General features: G+C 41.1%; 2 protein-coding genes across 4 annotated transcripts; one reads left to right on the top strand and one right to left on the bottom strand.

Moving 5' to 3' along the window:
• Window positions 1-169: 169 nt before the first annotated feature.
• Window positions 170-6,929, bottom strand: LOC125021272 (SLAIN motif-containing protein-like). 3 transcript variants are annotated; one of them, XM_047607268.1, is made up of 8 exons: window positions 4,465-6,929; window positions 4,110-4,394; window positions 3,748-3,914; window positions 3,533-3,652; window positions 2,638-2,736; window positions 2,254-2,553; window positions 1,821-1,946; window positions 170-1,704 (listed from the first exon to the last, which is right to left on the bottom strand). In XM_047607268.1, exons 2-8 carry the CDS (start codon window positions 4,307-4,309, stop codon window positions 1,442-1,444), a joined length of 1,275 nt encoding a protein of 424 aa, XP_047463224.1. In that variant the 5' UTR covers window positions 4,310-4,394; window positions 4,465-6,929; the 3' UTR covers window positions 170-1,441. The 3 variants fall into 3 exon arrangements, with proteins under 3 accessions (XP_047463224.1, XP_047463222.1, XP_047463223.1); XM_047607266.1 differs by having other exon boundaries at window positions 4,110-6,929; XM_047607267.1 differs by having other exon boundaries at window positions 3,778-3,914; window positions 4,110-6,929.
• A 425-nt stretch (window positions 6,930-7,354) lies between these two features.
• Window positions 7,355-16,607, top strand: slc6a7 (solute carrier family 6 member 7). Its single transcript, XM_047606650.1, has 14 exons — window positions 7,355-7,954; window positions 9,201-9,438; window positions 9,927-10,058; window positions 10,830-11,040; window positions 11,421-11,559; window positions 11,647-11,781; window positions 12,301-12,404; window positions 12,484-12,608; window positions 13,045-13,157; window positions 13,242-13,379; window positions 13,465-13,564; window positions 13,725-13,843; window positions 14,482-14,655; window positions 14,782-16,607. The coding sequence occupies exons 1-14, from the start codon at window positions 7,886-7,888 to the stop codon at window positions 14,944-14,946; spliced, it is 1,962 nt and encodes a 653-aa protein (XP_047462606.1). The 5' UTR covers window positions 7,355-7,885; the 3' UTR covers window positions 14,947-16,607.
• The last annotated feature ends 38 nt before the right edge of the window (window positions 16,608-16,645 follow it).

Here is a 16,645-nt window from a genome sequence, read left to right as displayed (position 1 = left end):
CCAAGACTGAATTATAGGGGAATTGTTGGACATTTTGATGTCATCCTGGAACTGGTTTAAGAAAAGTGTATTTACTTAGCTCAGAGCTGGTAGGAGATGTTTTCTGATTGCAAGTTTTATTTAACCAACAGAGTAAATAACGGCAATACAAAAAGCAAAGTAGCACAGGAAAGCTTTCTTTTTTATTCATTACTGACATTATTAAAATCAGGTTGGCTACAAGTAGTGTTCTTACTGCTCGTATAGATTTCACATGTCTACAGATCACTCAGACACCTGAGCTGCAGCAGAGAAATAAAATTCATAAATAAAACATTAACTGAACAGCAGAGGGGGCTCCAGCACCAAACCACAGCCCAAACTGTAGCTAACAAACTTTGCTTCACATTCAAAAGTCAGGTATGTATTTCTTTTGTTACATGCGCAATCTAAACGAGTACAACCCATTCATGAGTCCTTTAATATTGTCACGTGTTAAACATTTGAACAGTGACTTAATTTGTGTTTACCTGTAATGATAAATGGTCCCATTCAGACAAGCAGAGAAGGGAATCAAAGACAACTGAACAGAAAGTGACTTTTGATGAATTTGTTCGGAATGAAAGAAAGACTGAAAACCACAGCAGTGTAAACGGCACTGGGCCTTAGGTGACATGTTGGGACACGAAGAGAGAAATGGACTTTCTCTGGGGTTTGCCACATAGTATTAGATAGACTTAGACATCTACTAAATATATTCACAGAGGGAGTTATGAATTACTCAGCTGAATAATTTTTAGGAAGGCTTGACACCAACCGAAAGCTTACGCTTCTGCTTCCTGTTAATGATGCTCACTATTATGCAGAGATCACCTCTTCAGTTTCTCATACAGGGTGGCGAACTGTGCACTTCCTGTTGTGACAGCGCTGCAGCAAATACAACCCGCTCTATGATCAACTGCACTGCACTCCCACATTCAAAACAGTTGTCTATGAGAACAGCTTTGTACAGTCAAGCATTTCATTCAATCAATCAATCAATCAATCAATCAATCAATCATTATTTCAAGGATTGTCTCAGATGAGTACTTTCATCAGTGCTCCCACAACTTCAACACAAATAGTCCACATGACTTTTTTTTAGTAATATCAGATTCATCCTTCCAGCATCCATCAGTGTTTATATCGAAACCTGCCAAACGCACAGTCTGGTGTTTTCATCTACAAGCTGTTTCAGAGGGACAGGACCCAGATCCAAGTACAATTAACTGAAACATCATCATACAGACACAGCACATACAATATATTGTTGCCCAGAACAACATACTATAAATGATTTCAATTTAGACACTAATCTTGTTGTATTTATGTGATTATGTTAGCGTATATACCAAACCATTGCAGTTGCTAGCATGAATTTACATATGCTCCGCCTGTGCCACATTATTAATTGTGAAGTCTTTCACCGCTGGATGGATGGTGCATGTCTGGCCCAAGCTGTGGCGATGGGCCTGTCTGGTGAGGCAAAAACGCGCCCATGACTAGACATGTATCCCTTAGCAGAGAGAGGGAGCCTACAGGGGCTGAGAGAGTGAGACCTTTGCAGCTTCCTCATGGCCGTGGCCCTGACTGATGAGCCTGTCATCGAGCTGCTGGAGTTCGGAGGTGCCAGGGAAAGTGGTGTAGGGCGACAGCTTTGCCCTGTTCTGGTGGAAGGAGACACACCTGGAAAAAAAGGGAGTGTTTTTTATTTTTTATTTATTTATTCGAGCAGACGTGATTGAAGCTGCAGTTGTTGTGTTGTCGATTTCCCTTTTTAATGCGAGGAAATGCGTCCAAACCTGGTGGAGGGTAAATGCTTTGGTCAGGAGGTTGGCAGTCATCACCCTCTAAGCTCCTGCTGTTCCTGACTGCCTGGAGGGAGCGGAGGCTGGTTTGTAGCGGTGGCCTTGTCTTGTTTGGAGATGCTGCAAAACACAGGGGAGCTTCATCAAAGCTAATGGCACAATAGTTTTTTTGTCACTTTAAATATCCTGACTGGACTTGTCTATTACTACTGCCTGCACCAAAAAAAGAATTAATTAAACAAATTCGTCAAAAGGTGAAGGTCATGTCACAAAGAAACGTTTCAGATCCCACAACACCAGTGAAAGTGAAAGTATTTTAAACCACTACAGTAAATGTCACTGAGATCTTTCCAAGAACAACAGAACTGATTATCTATCATAGTCTCCCATAAGAGCGTGACAACTGTACTGTGCATACTCCGTGTACCTTGATTCTGAGCCAGTTTAAGCAGCTTGAATTGGGTGACTTGTTGGTGAAGCCTGGCCAGTCTGGGACTGTGGTAGACCTGCTTAGCTACTGATGCTGGTGACTGGCAAGAGGCTGAGCTCAGTGACGACAGAGCAGGCTGCTGACAAAGGGAAGATGATGCCTCAGTTTTATTTCCTGAAGTGCAGTCATCAGCACTTTCACCTGCGCTGTGAAAACAGGGCGGCAGCTCCAGTGGAGACTGATGGCTTCTTCTAGACAAAGCAGTGGAAGGCATGGAAACATAGTCCTGTCTTAAACCTGAAAAATAACGGACAAACTTATGCAACCTTCATTGTGCATGCAGTGTACATTAGATACACATAAATACTCTCGTATACTCACTCTCTTCCTGTAATCGGGCCACCATATGAACATCGGTTATGTCTTGCAGGCGATAGCTTGTGGTTACCGAGCCGTGGGAGATGTTTCGATCATTGTAATCTGCGCAGATTAATAAATGCAAGACATGGTTCAAACAAAAAGTGCATACTGAAGACAAATGTTTAGCTGAACAAAACAATCAATTAAATCATCTAGCATAAAGTCAAACTAAATCCTAACATTCATTTAATGTTTTGTATCATTTGTAGCCTTAAGTCTTTGACCCAGAGACATAATCCCAGGTAATTTCCTCCTGGCCTCCACTTCAACAGCCTTTAGCTGTTGCTCATTGTGGGGTATTTCTGTCTTCAAACTTGATTGAGTCGGCCAGACAAAGATATGTTCCCCTCCTCAGCCTGAAACCCTTCTGACTTTTTTTGACCATGTGAATCGTTGTTTTGCTGAATGAGGAAATGTCGTGCAATGAAAGGATCAATAAATGCCATTTCCACCACCATGTTTGACAAATGAAATGCTTTGCCTCAGGTCTTGAGCTGCTCTTTTTTGTCTTTCTTTTGTCTTTCAGTCTGAGTAGAGGCATGTTTTTCGTTTCCATCAGCTCACAGAGCCGTCACATTATTTTGGCCTTTTGGATTTGAAGCTACCTGTCGGCCTCAATCCTCTGATGTTCTGCTCAATCAACGTGAAGTGACAGTGACTCCACACACTCCAAGAAACTTTAGTAGTTGACAAAACTGACATAACATAAACGTATTCAAATTCAAACAGCACGGAGCCTGAAGAACAAAACATCTGGGCTAGACTCTAAAGGTTGTGTTGTGTGTGATATTTCTACTCATTGATTCTTTGTTTTATCCCTGTTTTATTTATGAGTGATTTCTCATCAGGATGTTACCTAGACTGTCAGACATAATGTGCGTTGTACCAACACATGTTTTGTCCACAGAGGAGCCCAGAGACACACCAGCAGCATAATGGAAACCTGCAGGACGTCTGTAGAAATGACGACTTGATCCTGTCAATACAGAGAGTGAAAATAACGTAAAGCTATAATTTAGCTGATGATCATTAAACATTTAGAGAAAAAGAAGAAGAAGAAAAGAATATTACCAGAATACTGAGTCGTCGTTGCTTGCTTACTTTGATCCAACATATTTGTGAGTAGACGACATGCAGCCTCCATCTCAGGACTGGGGTTATCAAGAACGTGTCGACACCATCGGAGAGCTGACTCCTTTGTCTCCACAAACAATGACTTTTTTGGGGACTCGTATAACCTGTGAAGGGTAGAGTTAAGAGGTAACTCACTCCTAATCTAGCTAAAGAAGAGAACTCTTTAGAAGACTTCTCATGAGGAGTATAAGTCACAATGAGAAGTTACCAGCACACTGACATGCATTTTAAAGTATATGTTAAGTTGGATCCCAACAGTCCCCATTACAGAATATTACTGAAGGTTTAATGGCACATACCAGCTCTCTTCATCCTGCACGTCATCTGCTATATCAAGGATCTCCACCAAGTCCAAAGCAGACTGTTCCTCCTCTGTGTCCTCACAGTTCCAGAGGTCTTTCTCATAGTTATAGTTGTACAATGTACTATTAGAGTTGCAGCAAGACAAAGGCGAATTACACCCAGACTTTAAATTATCCAGTCTTATTCTAGCATCCATGGCAAATGACCCACTGTTACAATTCTTGACTTGTGCATTGTTCCAGATGTTGCAGTATGCTTCTGAGTTGTTGCTTCCCACCTCACTGCCGATGAGATGAGGGTTAATATCAAACTCCATCGATGGATGATTGCCAAAATACCCGTTCCACTCACTCTCCATTTGGTCTTGGGGTTGTATTTTCTCAGAGAAATCTTCAGACCTTCCCACGTCTTCAAACTCTTGTCCAGTCATTAGTTCTCGTATCTGTCGAATGATCAGAATCTAACACAATCTGGGTGAAAGAGGCGTGAATCTTCATCGATTTAATGGTTATTTTTTCTCGTTAAACTCACCAACCTACCTTCTCTACTGACCCCGATTTATTGAGTGGGGCTGTTAAGTTTAGACACACAACAGATTGGATGGATTAAGAGAAGCATCATGGGCTTATGTGGATTAAAGAGTTCACGAGTTGTTAGAGATAAAGAAACACAGAATCACACCTAGTAGTGAGGGTGACAGCCACTGAAAATACTTGTTTGTGCTCTTGGTTGGCACATAGAAGAGGTTACGATGCTGTCCAATTCACCTTTATGTCCATTACATCTCTGCATCCCTCTGTGCTGGCTTGTTTCAGCTGTTGCAGAGTGTCTGTGGTCGACTGCTTTGCAAATGTACCTGTGTGTATATTCATCGCACTAAAGGAAGTAATTGTGAAACGTGTGGTCAGACGCTGCTTCTCTGCTGCTCTCTTTTCTGCATGTGGAGGCAGATTACCATGAAGATAAACAGCCTCCCCTTCAGCTACTTGATTTAAACTTTAAGTGCTTACAAGTGCAAACCATAGCATGTAGTTGGATGACCTTTTTTTGGCCCTTAACAATACCATTAATATCACAAAAGTACAAAAATAAGGAAAACATTATTAATTTATTATTATTATTATTATTATTAATTAATATTTAATGCATTTCTTTCCAGATTGCACGTCTATTGCCAATTGTTCATCTAATCAAACTAATCAATAAACTGATTTTATTTAAGGACCTAATTAGATGGGGGAAATGGCTGTCCATGCTTTGGAGATACTGAAGGGTAAAACAGACTTTGAACCTGACCACAGCTGGGTGTGGTTATGTGTGTTGCACATCAAAAACTGTTTTAGTGTGGAGGAAGCATTGCAAATATTTTCCATTCAACTTTGGAGGCAGATAGCGGGCACAGTTATAAAACTGTGATTCCAGATTACTTAGTTAACCACTGCCTGGCTCCAGCTAACACACAAACCTGACAATGTTACTGCTAGTGAGTATAAAATTCTGAACAACAGCAAGAGTTAGTAGTTAAAATACATTATATTATTGCCTCATTAGAAATGACCAAACAAGCATGGTAGCTAGAAGTTAGCAACCTCATTAGCTTGAAGATATTTTCTCTTTTCCATACTTAAGAGAACTCTGTTCTCCAGTGAAATTATGTTAGGAGAAATGGTAACAATATACAGTAATAAGCCAATAATAATATTCAAAATACATAAATAATACAGGACTATATTTAAAGAACCCCTGGATGGTGGACCCAACATGTGTTAGCAAGTTGTTGATCACTTTCTGGTATGACTGGACCTTAACTCTTAGCAAGAAACTATATCTTACAGAATTTGTTCTCATTTTCTATAACTGCTTTTTCCTCTAGAGCAGGGGTGTCAAACTCATTTTAGTTCGGGGGCCACATTCATCCCAGTTAGATTTCAAGTGGGCCGGACTAGTTACATAACAGCATAATAAACTATAAGTAACAACTCCAGATTTTTTCCATTTGTTTTAGTGCAAAGAAGAACAAGTAAAATGTTCATTTTTAATAAACCATCCTTACAAAAAAATTAAATGTCTTAAAAAAATAAATAAATAACTGCAATGTGGTCACATTGCCGTCTGCTGTTTAATCCTGGGTCTCACTGTTGTGTTCTGGCCACTTTTCTGAGTAACACAGTGGACAAATTAAGGCTAACAGATATTTTCTTTTGACACCTGTACTCTAGAGGGTAGTGGGGGATTGGAGCCTATCCCAGCTGTCATCGGTGAGAGGCAGGGTCTGTCTGTTAGCCCTTTTATAGACTGGTGACCTGTTCCCGGTGTACCCGACTCTCACCCAGTGACAACTGGGATAGGCTCCAGCCCCCGCGACCCTCTAGAGGACAAGCAGTTATAGAAGATGAGAATGACTAAACCTAATTACACTGTGTAATTATATTAGCAAGCGTAGCTATTCATCTATTAACCTGAGATTTTGCTTCCTCCAAACAGGGTCGTGTTTAACTTGGTACAAGCAGAGTCTTGGCTTCCTCCTGTATTATTCATGGCCTTTTGCTAATTTTCGTAAGGGCCCAATTCTTGAGTTATGATGTGCATGCTGTGGTTTTCTGTTAATGTATTTAAAAGCAGATTAGGTAAGAACGGTTTGTGACGACAAAGTCGTTTTGAAATATATTGCTTTAACCACACACTACGCTACCAAACTTTGAAATTGTTTCAAAGTTTGAGTTTCACACGTTTTTAGGTCTCAAAAAGAGGATGTGTCCGGGAAAAAGAGGACGTCTGGTCAGCCTAGGTAATCCAAAGTAACCACCTTATTTAAAGGGCAAACAATCCCCCCCCCCCCCAACAACAGGTAAGTATCCAGCTGTTAATGCGAATTAGCTGTACCAGTTTTTGGTTCTACAGAAACAAGTCCAGCAAGTTTCTGATGGGTTTTACCCACAGAGTTTCCTATTTAAACCTCAACTTCCAACCAGATCCCACCCAAACCCTAGTCTGTCCGTTGTGTCCTTGGGCAAGACACTTAATCCACCTTGCTCCCCACTGGTGTATAACTGCAAGCGGGTGATGTTTGGTGGTGGTCGACGAGTGCATTGGCACAGATCGTCATCCACTCACACAGTCACACCCTGATGGTGGTGAAATACCTCAGTAATCACGGTAGACTGCAGACTGTCCGCCCCAGGGCAACTGTGACTACTGAGGCAGTTTACCATCACTAGGGTGTGACTGTGTAAATGAATGAATAATGTATTCAACTGTAAGCACTTTAAGCATCTAATGATAAAGCGATATATAAAACCAATACACTGTTAATACTAGTTGCCTTTTCAAACTTCTTTTGAGGTCCCAATAAGTCATTGCTCATGTCATTATTAACACACCAGTGCTTTCCCAGCTCTGACCTCTCTGCCAGGAACAGGTGAGCTTTAGCTTAACAGGTGAGCTAGTTGTTAGCAGATTCCCCGCTAAACTTCCTCCAATAAAACCCGCCCAGTTTTAAAAGAAGGGGAGGCGTCTTCTCCTCCACCCAGTGTCTGCCGCACCTGCGCCCTGCTTCTCTGCCGACCTCCTCACCGCCCCTACCGGCCTGTTTCCTCCTCGTCATCGCTGATGCTTCCCTGCTGTGTCCGACTCCCCGACCGACCGTACCTCTTCACCTGCCACCAGAACTACAGCAAAATGGCGTAGTCATGATAGCAACTTTCCCGTGTAAAATGAGCAGAAACGAGCGACAAATAACACAGTGAAGCACCGCCTCTGCCAAGGGGGGGAAATGCAGGACGACATCGGCAAAGCAGCAGCCGGGAGCCCGGCTGGAGTCACTGGTGCGTCCTCAGCGCAGGTAAGAGCGGAGCTTTGTTGTTTCACATCAAACATTCCCCTGCGTGGACGTGGCGAACCACATTACCCTCTTAAATACGCTTTTGCGACATTTTATTTCACGTTTCCTGGTCGTAACAGGAAAGGTAAAATGTCTTCAGGGGAAGTGGTCTAACCTGTCCGTCCACATTACTCTCAGGATTACTCTCATCTACAGCGGCACACCGCAGGGATAAGGCCTCCGTGCGCTCCCCCCAACAGATGTGTTTACCCAAACTTTTCTCAAGTTTTCACATCACAGACACACGAGATTGTTTAGCTGTTAATCAAATTATGACAAAGTCCGTTATTCAACGCCATCAAAAAACAAGTGGGAATAAAATGACTCCAGAGGTGTGGAATCTTTTTTGTGTGATAGCCTGCTGTATAGTTTGATCTGATTTTCTTTTTCTGAATTTTAGTTATAGGAAGTTCATTTTATTTATATTTGTACATTAAGTGTGTGTGCTCTCCCAAGACACTGGATTAGACGTTTTAAATGGGTGCTTTTTAAGATGAGTCTAGTGTATGAATCTGAATTGATGGCAAATGAATCAAGAACATAGTTACAAAATGACAATGAAAAGTCCGCGTAGAAGGAAATTGTTAAATTTCCTGTCTGTAGTGATGTACCAGATGATGATTATGATGAACTTTTCTGGTTTCTTCGCTTTTAGAACTGCTTTTGATGCTGTTCGTTGACTTTTGGTTTGTTATAGACACTGCAATTAGTCAGTTCTCTTATCAAAACATTTACAACTTCCTTGGTCATATCATGATGCCTTTGTCTCTATTCCACACTCATGTTTTTTTTAACTGGTGATAAAAAAAACAATGTCTCAACAACTTGGCTTGTGCAAATAGGAAACCTAGTTCTTATTTCAGTAAAACCGTGTGTATTCTGTTCAGTGTACCGGATAAACAGATACAAATGACAATGACCATAACATTGAATAAAGCAGAAGCCCTGGCCTTATCTTCACTGGACTTCCTCTCTGTGACCTGACATTAAAAAATAGTTCCTCCTTTGACTTGGATAATTTGCAGGAAGGAAGAGGAAGAGATAATAGACATTGCTTGTTGGTAGTTTTAATACCTGAGGAGGTAGAAGTTTTTTTTGCACTTCCATTTAATCCACCAACTAATGCTATGACGGAAAAAAAGTAATACATCTGTACATTTCCTCTCTGGTTTTAACAGTTTTAATAATGCAATTCTGTTGTTTTTAGAATTCCATACATTTGAATGGCCATACAGTTGCTCACAATGGCTACAACCAGACATCTACGCCTTCACCACAGCCCCAGCCTGAATCTAGACCTCCGAGTCCTGTGTCCACTCAGTCGGCAGCTCTCCCCAGGGAACAGTGGGGTGGAAAATATGAGTTCCTGCTGTCCTGTATAGGGTACTGCGTGGGCCTGGGGAACGTGTGGCGGTTCCCGTACCTTTGCTATCGCAATGGAGGAGGTGAGTGGTCTACAAGTATGATCGCTGCTCTCTGCATCCTTTAAATGTCTCCAGTGCCATGGTGTGCGTCTTTAATGTTTGGTTATGCTTGTTTTGGTAAGAGGCACTCTCTGCCCTGCCCGTGGGTGTGCTCTGCCGTCCTGATCATGCTGACTTCTTTCACACTCAGCCCAGAGCCCTCCACGGCAGCATCAGGAAAGCTAGTGCACAAAGCATTTGCTAATCCTCTAGGTGGAGACAATGTTTTTTTCTTGATTACACACCAGGCACGTAGTCTGCTTTTTTTATCCCAGCCTTATGTGCTATACATCCTTTTTCTAAAATCGGACTTGTCGTAGCTCGACTAACGCCATGTCGACGCCATGTGTCTGTGAAGCTGCAGTCTAGAAATAAACCTGCCTCTACAGGCCATCCGCATGCACAGAACTGCACTGAACGTATCCCCAGCACCGCCCGTGCTCAGACTGGCCTGTTTCTAATCTTCGCAGGTGTGTTTCTCATCCCCTACTTCATCATGCTCTTTTTTACGGGTGTTCCCCTCTTCCTCATGGAGCTGAGTTTAGGCCAGTATGGTGCAGCTGGTCCGATCACTGTGTGGAAATGCTGCCCTCTCCTCAAAGGTAATGCCTTCCCGGATCATATCTTTAGTCCAGTAATTACACTGTTTTACAAACCTAATGGACACAACTTTTTTCTATAGTAATTCACTAATAGTAATTTTTCAAATGTCTGACAACTTTAATGCTTACAGTCAACCTCACCTGTCTGACCTTTCCATTAACTACACTATATTATTACGATTTCTTTTTAAACATGTTTCAATGGGAATGGATTGTTTATCAAAGGCCCACAAAGGGTCAGTCATGTCACTTAATATAACTGCTGCTCCACTCTTATTAGTCAGGCAGTGTCAAGAAGTTTAATATTGTCTCATCACAGTTATATATTAACTCTTTATTGAACGGTGTCAGAATGCCTGCGTCACCAGTCAGTCCAGACTAACGCTGCAGTTCAGGATAATAACTGCCTGCTGACTCACGTCAGCTCGCTTACCCCATTACTATACGTCATGTGTGATCATCTGATACAGAAACCTGTATGGACTGTCTCTGAACCAGAAAAGTATGTTTTATTATGGAATTGCCAGGAGTAACTTGGCAGGCAGAAGAGAACAATAGGGTGGAGTTCTTCTATAAAGGAAGTGGAAAGTTTGTTAACAAGACCAACAATTAACATCTATGTGTTCATTATGTGCATTTTTTCTTGTTTCTGCTAATACAGACTCCACTTCATGTCACAGCTCCTTGTAAATTGCTCCATGTGATACCTTATACAGTACAATGTCCCTTCCACAATAGTCTAAGTCCTGTTTTTCTGTAATACTTACGCAGGTATTGGAATTGGAATGCTCTGTGTGTCCACACTGGTGTGCCTCTACTATAATGTCATCATAGCGTGGACATTTTACTACCTGGGCAGCTCGTTCCAGAGCCCCCTGCCCTGGTCATGTGATGCTATAGCTAATGCAGCTATCTGTGGTAATAACTCCACCGGCAATAGCTCCAGCGGTAGACACCTCAGTCCCACAGAAATATTCTGGAAGTAAGTGTTTGTTGTTTACATGCTCATGTACATATGCGTGAGGAGAGCAAGGATGCTTTCTAACTAATAGTGCTGTTTACATCCTTTGGCTTCCTTGAAGCGAAAATATGCATTAAACTATACATTGTATGTATGTTCAGAAAATGTGTTATTTTTCATTGTTCATGTCTTTCGGCTGTATGCTGCATACTAACCTTATTCGAGTATATGTTATACAATGACTGGACAGGAAGTGACAGAACTTCATAGGGTTGCATTTATAAGAACTTATAATTAACTGTTATCTCACTTGTAAATCTGCCCTTACAATCATGCCTTGTTTGTTGACAAAAGGTGTGGTCGTACGTCTGCAATTTCATGTCTGTGTGTGTGTCTCCTAGTGAACGTGTGCTGGGAGTAGTACACAGCGAGGGCCTTCATGACCCGGGCCCTGTCCGGTGGCCCCTGGCCCTGTGCCTGCTGGCTGCCTGGATCATCATCTTCCTGTGTATGCTCAAGGGCATCCGCAGCTCTGGCAAGGTGATCTAGCACAACGTTCTTATTGTCAGACAGTCCGATCCCCTCACTGCCACATCTAACGTGCGTTTGTGCTGTGTGTGTTTTCAGGTGGTTTATGTAACGGCTACCTTCCCGTACTTTGTGCTCATCGTTTTGATCATCAGAGGTGCCACACTGGAGGGCTCTCTTCAGGGCGTTGCTTTCTACCTCACCCCAGACTGGGGCCGCTTAGCTAATGCACAGGTACTTCTGATGCTGGACACTAGAGCACGGTTGTCAAACTCATTTTAGTTCAGGGACCACATACAGGCATAATAATAGCAGAATAACTTATACATGACAACTCCTGATGTTTCCCTTTGTTTTAGGGAGGGAGAAGTACAAGTACATTATGAAAATGTCATGAATTAACTATCCTTTCTCAACTTTTTCTGAATACTATGAATATTTCTTAAGAAAGGAAGTACAGTTTCAACATGTTGCTTACACCTGCTGTTTGGTTCTGGGTTTTGTGTGACCCCTAGTGGAATAATTAGGAATAGCAGTTACTTTTATTGAAAAATGCTGTTCATGTCTTGCACCACAGAATAGATTGGGCCCTCTGGCAGGATGGTTTTGGCCCATGCACAATATTTTTGATAGACTTGCTCTGCAGTCTGTGATCACAGAGCTTGGATAAGACTGAAAAACTAATTAGTGCTAATTACTAGTACTTTGATGACATGTCCACTGAAAGCATATTTTTCATCTGTACCACTATAGGTGTGGAATGACGCAGCCTCACAGATCTTCTACTCGTTAGGTATTGGAGTAGGAGGGCTGCTTTCTATGGCCTCTTACAATAAGTTTGACAACAATGTCATCAGGTAAGCTTTTTTTCAAAACATTTGTCTCTGTTGTTGCAATCACGACGTCTCCAGTTAATCGTGACTCTTTTAAATGCAGGGACACTATAATCATCACCACAGGAAACTGCACCACCAGCTTCTTTGCAGGATTTGCTATATTCTCAATCCTGGGTCACATGGCGTGGAGGAAGGGCGTGCCGGTTGATCAGGTGGCAGATACAGGTAGTTACTTTGCATTTGTGCATAATAATCCAATTGTTTTCAGTTACAAGTTTATAATTATTAATTAAATGAACATCTATGAACAAATTATTACTTGCGTTGCCCTCAAACAGGGTTGTATCTACCATGTTCACAAGAAAGACGCCCCCGGGTGGTATTCACAACGATTTTGCAGGTGTTTTCAGAGACAGTGGAGGTGGATATTAATGAAATATATAGTAATTTAGTCATTTAGAATTTAATTGCACTTTTATATTATGTCTGGGGCAAATGCTGATATTGAAGATTGTCCTCAAAACCTTTCATAAAAGTTACCTGGTTGTTAGCTTGCTTAATATTAGCCTCAGTGGATTCTTGATGCCCACACTACTTAAGGCTGATGTTACCACTTGAACATCAGGCTTCGAACGTAATTAATTTTTTTTTATTCTGTTAGGTCCTGGGTTGGCTTTTGTTGCGTACCCAGAAGCCCTTGCTCTGCTGCCAGGCTCAGTGTTCTGGTCCATCATGTTCTTCCTCATGTTGTTCATGCTGGGCGTCGATACGCTGGTAAGGTGTAACACCACATCATGTTTTTTTGTTTTTTTTGGACCTACATGTCCACCTCAAAACTTCTGCTCTGTTGCCTCACAGTTTGGAAACATGGAGGGCATCACTACGGCCGTGCTGGATGAGTTTCCACACCTCAGAACGAACACGCTGCACAAGTCCTTATTCTTGGGCGCACTGTGTTTTTCCTTCTATCTGATGGGCCTCCTGTTAGTGACTGATGTGAGTGTGTTTTTTAAAAAAATAAATACCTGTATACCTTGTATGTTCAGACTCACACCACCCACCCTTGTCTGTGTCTTCATAGGGAGGGATTTACTGGTTCACTCTCATTGACTCCTTCAGCACTAGTTTCGGCCTCATCATCATCACCCTCTTCATGTGCCTTGGCATCTCCTTTTTCTATGGTACCCCATCCTGCAGTCCTTACCTTTACATGACACCCTTCATATCCATATGAGATCCCTTAAAAACAACATATTTATATTTAATATATTGTCTTTTATTCTTGTATCCATGGATTCCCAGGCGTCCTAATATGCATTTGTTAATGAACCTTTCTATTAGGAGTCAACCAGTTTTGTCAAGACATCCTTGATATGATCTGCCACTGCCCTCCCTGGTGCGGCAAAGTGCTGCTTTACTTCAAAGCCTGCTGGGTTTTCTTCACACCGTTTCTACTGCTGGTGAGTCTATATATGCAATATTTTTCTAGTATTTGTTCTAAGTAGACTCAGGTTTAATGTGACATGACCGACAGTTAGTTATAATCAGTTTACATATGGCTTATTGTGTGATCTGATTTCGCAATTTGATAGTTGACACGTATGCCCAGTAATAATCTTCACTACTAGCTACCAAATGTTATCAGCTCAATCACACATTATACTTAGTTTTTTATCATTTGCACAATCCATGTTACTCCTCTAGTATGTCTGCTGCACTTTGGAAATCTAATTATCATTTGCAGATAGGCAAACTGATACGCATTTTACAATGTAATTGTAATGTATTGTTGCACTTTCAGTCAAAGTAGAAATATGAAGAGGGGTGAAACTCATGGAGTTAAATATCCACAAAAACAAGGAAAGAGTTTAGATAACAAACTAAAACAATATCACTCGTTTGAGATCTTCATTTGCAAACCACATTGAAATCTTGACCCCGGTTGAATAATTGAAGAAGAGAACTGACATTCAATCTGAGTCCCCCCTGCAGCACTTCTTTCCTGGCCTTCTCATTCTCTCCACAGCTGCCATTGTGTCTTTTTGATGACGTAAAATGTTCCTGTGCTCACCGTGTGCCTTTCCTGTTGTGCCTGTAGTTCATCCTGACCTACATCTTCATTGAGATGTACAACACTTCACTCCACTATGGCTCTTACGTGTATCCGCGTTGGGGCAAAGCTCTGGGTGTGTGCATTGGCGCGACCTGCTGTCTACAGATCCTCATCTGGGCCATCGTGGCCATCAGCAAGGAAACTGGAACACTGAAAAACGTCAGTTTCACCACTATGTCACTCTGAGTTCCAGTTACACCCCTGTTATTATATAACAAGATAATGTGATACAGCCTTTATGGGTTTGTAGCTATCCTTGACTTTTCTTTTTTTTTTTTTTTGCAGCGTTTCAAGAGCGCAATTCGACCCCTGAATTCCTGGAGGGTAAATAACAGCAGCAGCAGAGTAGAGGAGAACATGGAGCCGGAGAGAGTGGAGGCTCCGTTCACAGTCACACTCACTGACATGGACTTTACAGCCATGACGTGGGAGGTGGGAAGCCAGGCGTAACAACACTTGCAGAAGTGATGAACTCATGATGATATGCAAATTGTGTTGTAAAGAGACAATGAAATTTATTGTTTTGTTTTTCGCCCCAGCTAGTCTCTGGTGGCTGTCTCATCAGACTGTGTCCTGCAGGCCAGTGTGGATCAATTGCTTTATTTATACTATTGTTTATGTGTATATGATTAGTGTTTTTAATTTTTTTTTATGTACATTGCGTAGATGTTAAGGTTGCAGTATATCTGCTGATCTTATTTATTATCATCATAGCATAGTGCAATGAACTGTCACTGACAGCGGCCAACAGCAGCTGACGTACCAAATGTAGGATGTCATATTCAAGGAGGAGGGACCGTTGCCTCTGCACCACTCATGGACCCGGAGAAGTGATCTCAAATCACACAGATTACATGGCCGTACTGCGTCAAGAGTTCTTTTAATCCATTTTATGTTTTACAATGAATTATTGCTAAAATGATTGCTAGAATGAATAAATACATGAAAAATATAACTTGCCAAAACTTGAACTTGTTTTTGAAGTCGCTGTGCACATGTCCTTGAGAGTAGACTCTCAGATATCAGTTTATCTGATTGTCTGAATTTCAAATGCGCACAGAATTATTGTAATTATTCACTTCTGGTAACAGTAGACAAGAATTTGAGCTGTGCATCTAAAATGATGCATTGTTTGTGAAAAGACAATTGGGGGAACTTATCTATAGCAGTTCTCCATTGTCAGTTTCCTCTCTGCTGTTTGTTAGCAGAGCAGAGTCCTTATTAAGTCACTGTTTTATTGTTTTATCCCTGTTTAGGTTTACTATGTGAAGGAGCACTCACTGGTCCATCAAGACATGATCATTTTTGTCTTTGCTAGGAAATCTGTTGGTAAAAAATTATATTTAAGATGATTTAGATTGTTATTGTACAATTACTGCATCAATGCATTTTATTTAGATTGTTTGTTAGGTAAGCTCAGTTTTATTTAAGTTGAGACAAAAAAAAGAAAAAGATAAAAAAGAAATCTAAGACACCTCCCAAAAATGTTTTCCTCAAACAAGTAGATGATGATGGATAAATGAAACCCTCTAGATCTGCAGTGTTTAGGTTCAAAATCACCTTCAGCGGAGCCAAACCTTTAAACCTTTAAGAGACATTTGTTACCATTTTTGTCAGGCCTTTACATCATGAAGTTTTTGCCTTTAATCACCAAATTGCCATTCTCGTGTACAACTTTTACTGTAAATGATCATTTTGACAACTATTCATTTTGTTTTGTTCTGACTTATTGTTGATCTTTCTGTCAGTGCTGTCTAATGGAAACAATTTTAAACTTTGAGATGAGTGTAGTTGAGATTAATTTTGTTTAACTGGTTTTGTTTTAATATTTGATCAAGAATACATTTGTGGTGACAGTAATGGGCAGTGATGGGGTGGTTTGGTGTTGACTGAGTTCTACCCCCAGAGGGCAATGTTTAGGCAAATAGTAGAGAGACGGCTTAGCACGTATGATCCATGTCCGCTTCCTTAAATGTCATATTTACCGATAATATTGTATTAAAAGACAATTTAGAGTGATATGAAAGAATTCACTGTTATCTGTAATAATCTAATGTCTGTGTGTATATGTATATATATGTGTAAATTAAATATCTATCTACATCGCTGTACATACGGAATGACTTGTTAATAACATTGTGCTGAGTAA

Source organism: Mugil cephalus, chromosome 15 (assembly GCF_022458985.1).
Source record: "Mugil cephalus isolate CIBA_MC_2020 chromosome 15, CIBA_Mcephalus_1.1, whole genome shotgun sequence".
Lineage (NCBI taxonomy): Eukaryota > Metazoa > Chordata > Actinopteri > Mugiliformes > Mugilidae > Mugil > Mugil cephalus.
Note: the sequence above shows the minus strand (reverse complement) of the source record. Positions and strands in the feature narration are given on the sequence as shown.

What these genes read in the sequence shown, in the direction of transcription:
- LOC125021272 (XM_047607266.1), bottom strand. Translation starts at nt 4,543, where the DNA reads ATGACTGGACAAGAGTTTGAAGACGTGGGAAGGTCTGAAGATTTCTCT. An exon ending in GGCCCGATTACAGGAAGAGA is followed by an intron (nt 2,554 to 2,637) that starts GTGAGTATACGA and finishes GTTATTTTTCAG; the next exon opens with GTTTAAGACAGGACTATGTT. An exon ending in TAAACTGGCTCAGAATCAAG is followed by an intron (nt 1,947 to 2,253) that starts GTACACGGAGTA and finishes TGTGTTTTGCAG; the next exon opens with CATCTCCAAACAAGACAAGG.
- slc6a7 (XM_047606650.1), top strand. Translation starts at nt 7,886, where the DNA reads ATGCAGGACGACATCGGCAAAGCAGCAGCCGGGAGCCCGGCTGGAGTC. An exon ending in ATGCTGCCCTCTCCTCAAAG is followed by an intron (nt 10,059 to 10,829) that starts GTAATGCCTTCC and finishes ATACTTACGCAG; the next exon opens with GTATTGGAATTGGAATGCTC. An exon ending in GCCGCTTAGCTAATGCACAG is followed by an intron (nt 11,782 to 12,300) that starts GTACTTCTGATG and finishes GTACCACTATAG; the next exon opens with GTGTGGAATGACGCAGCCTC.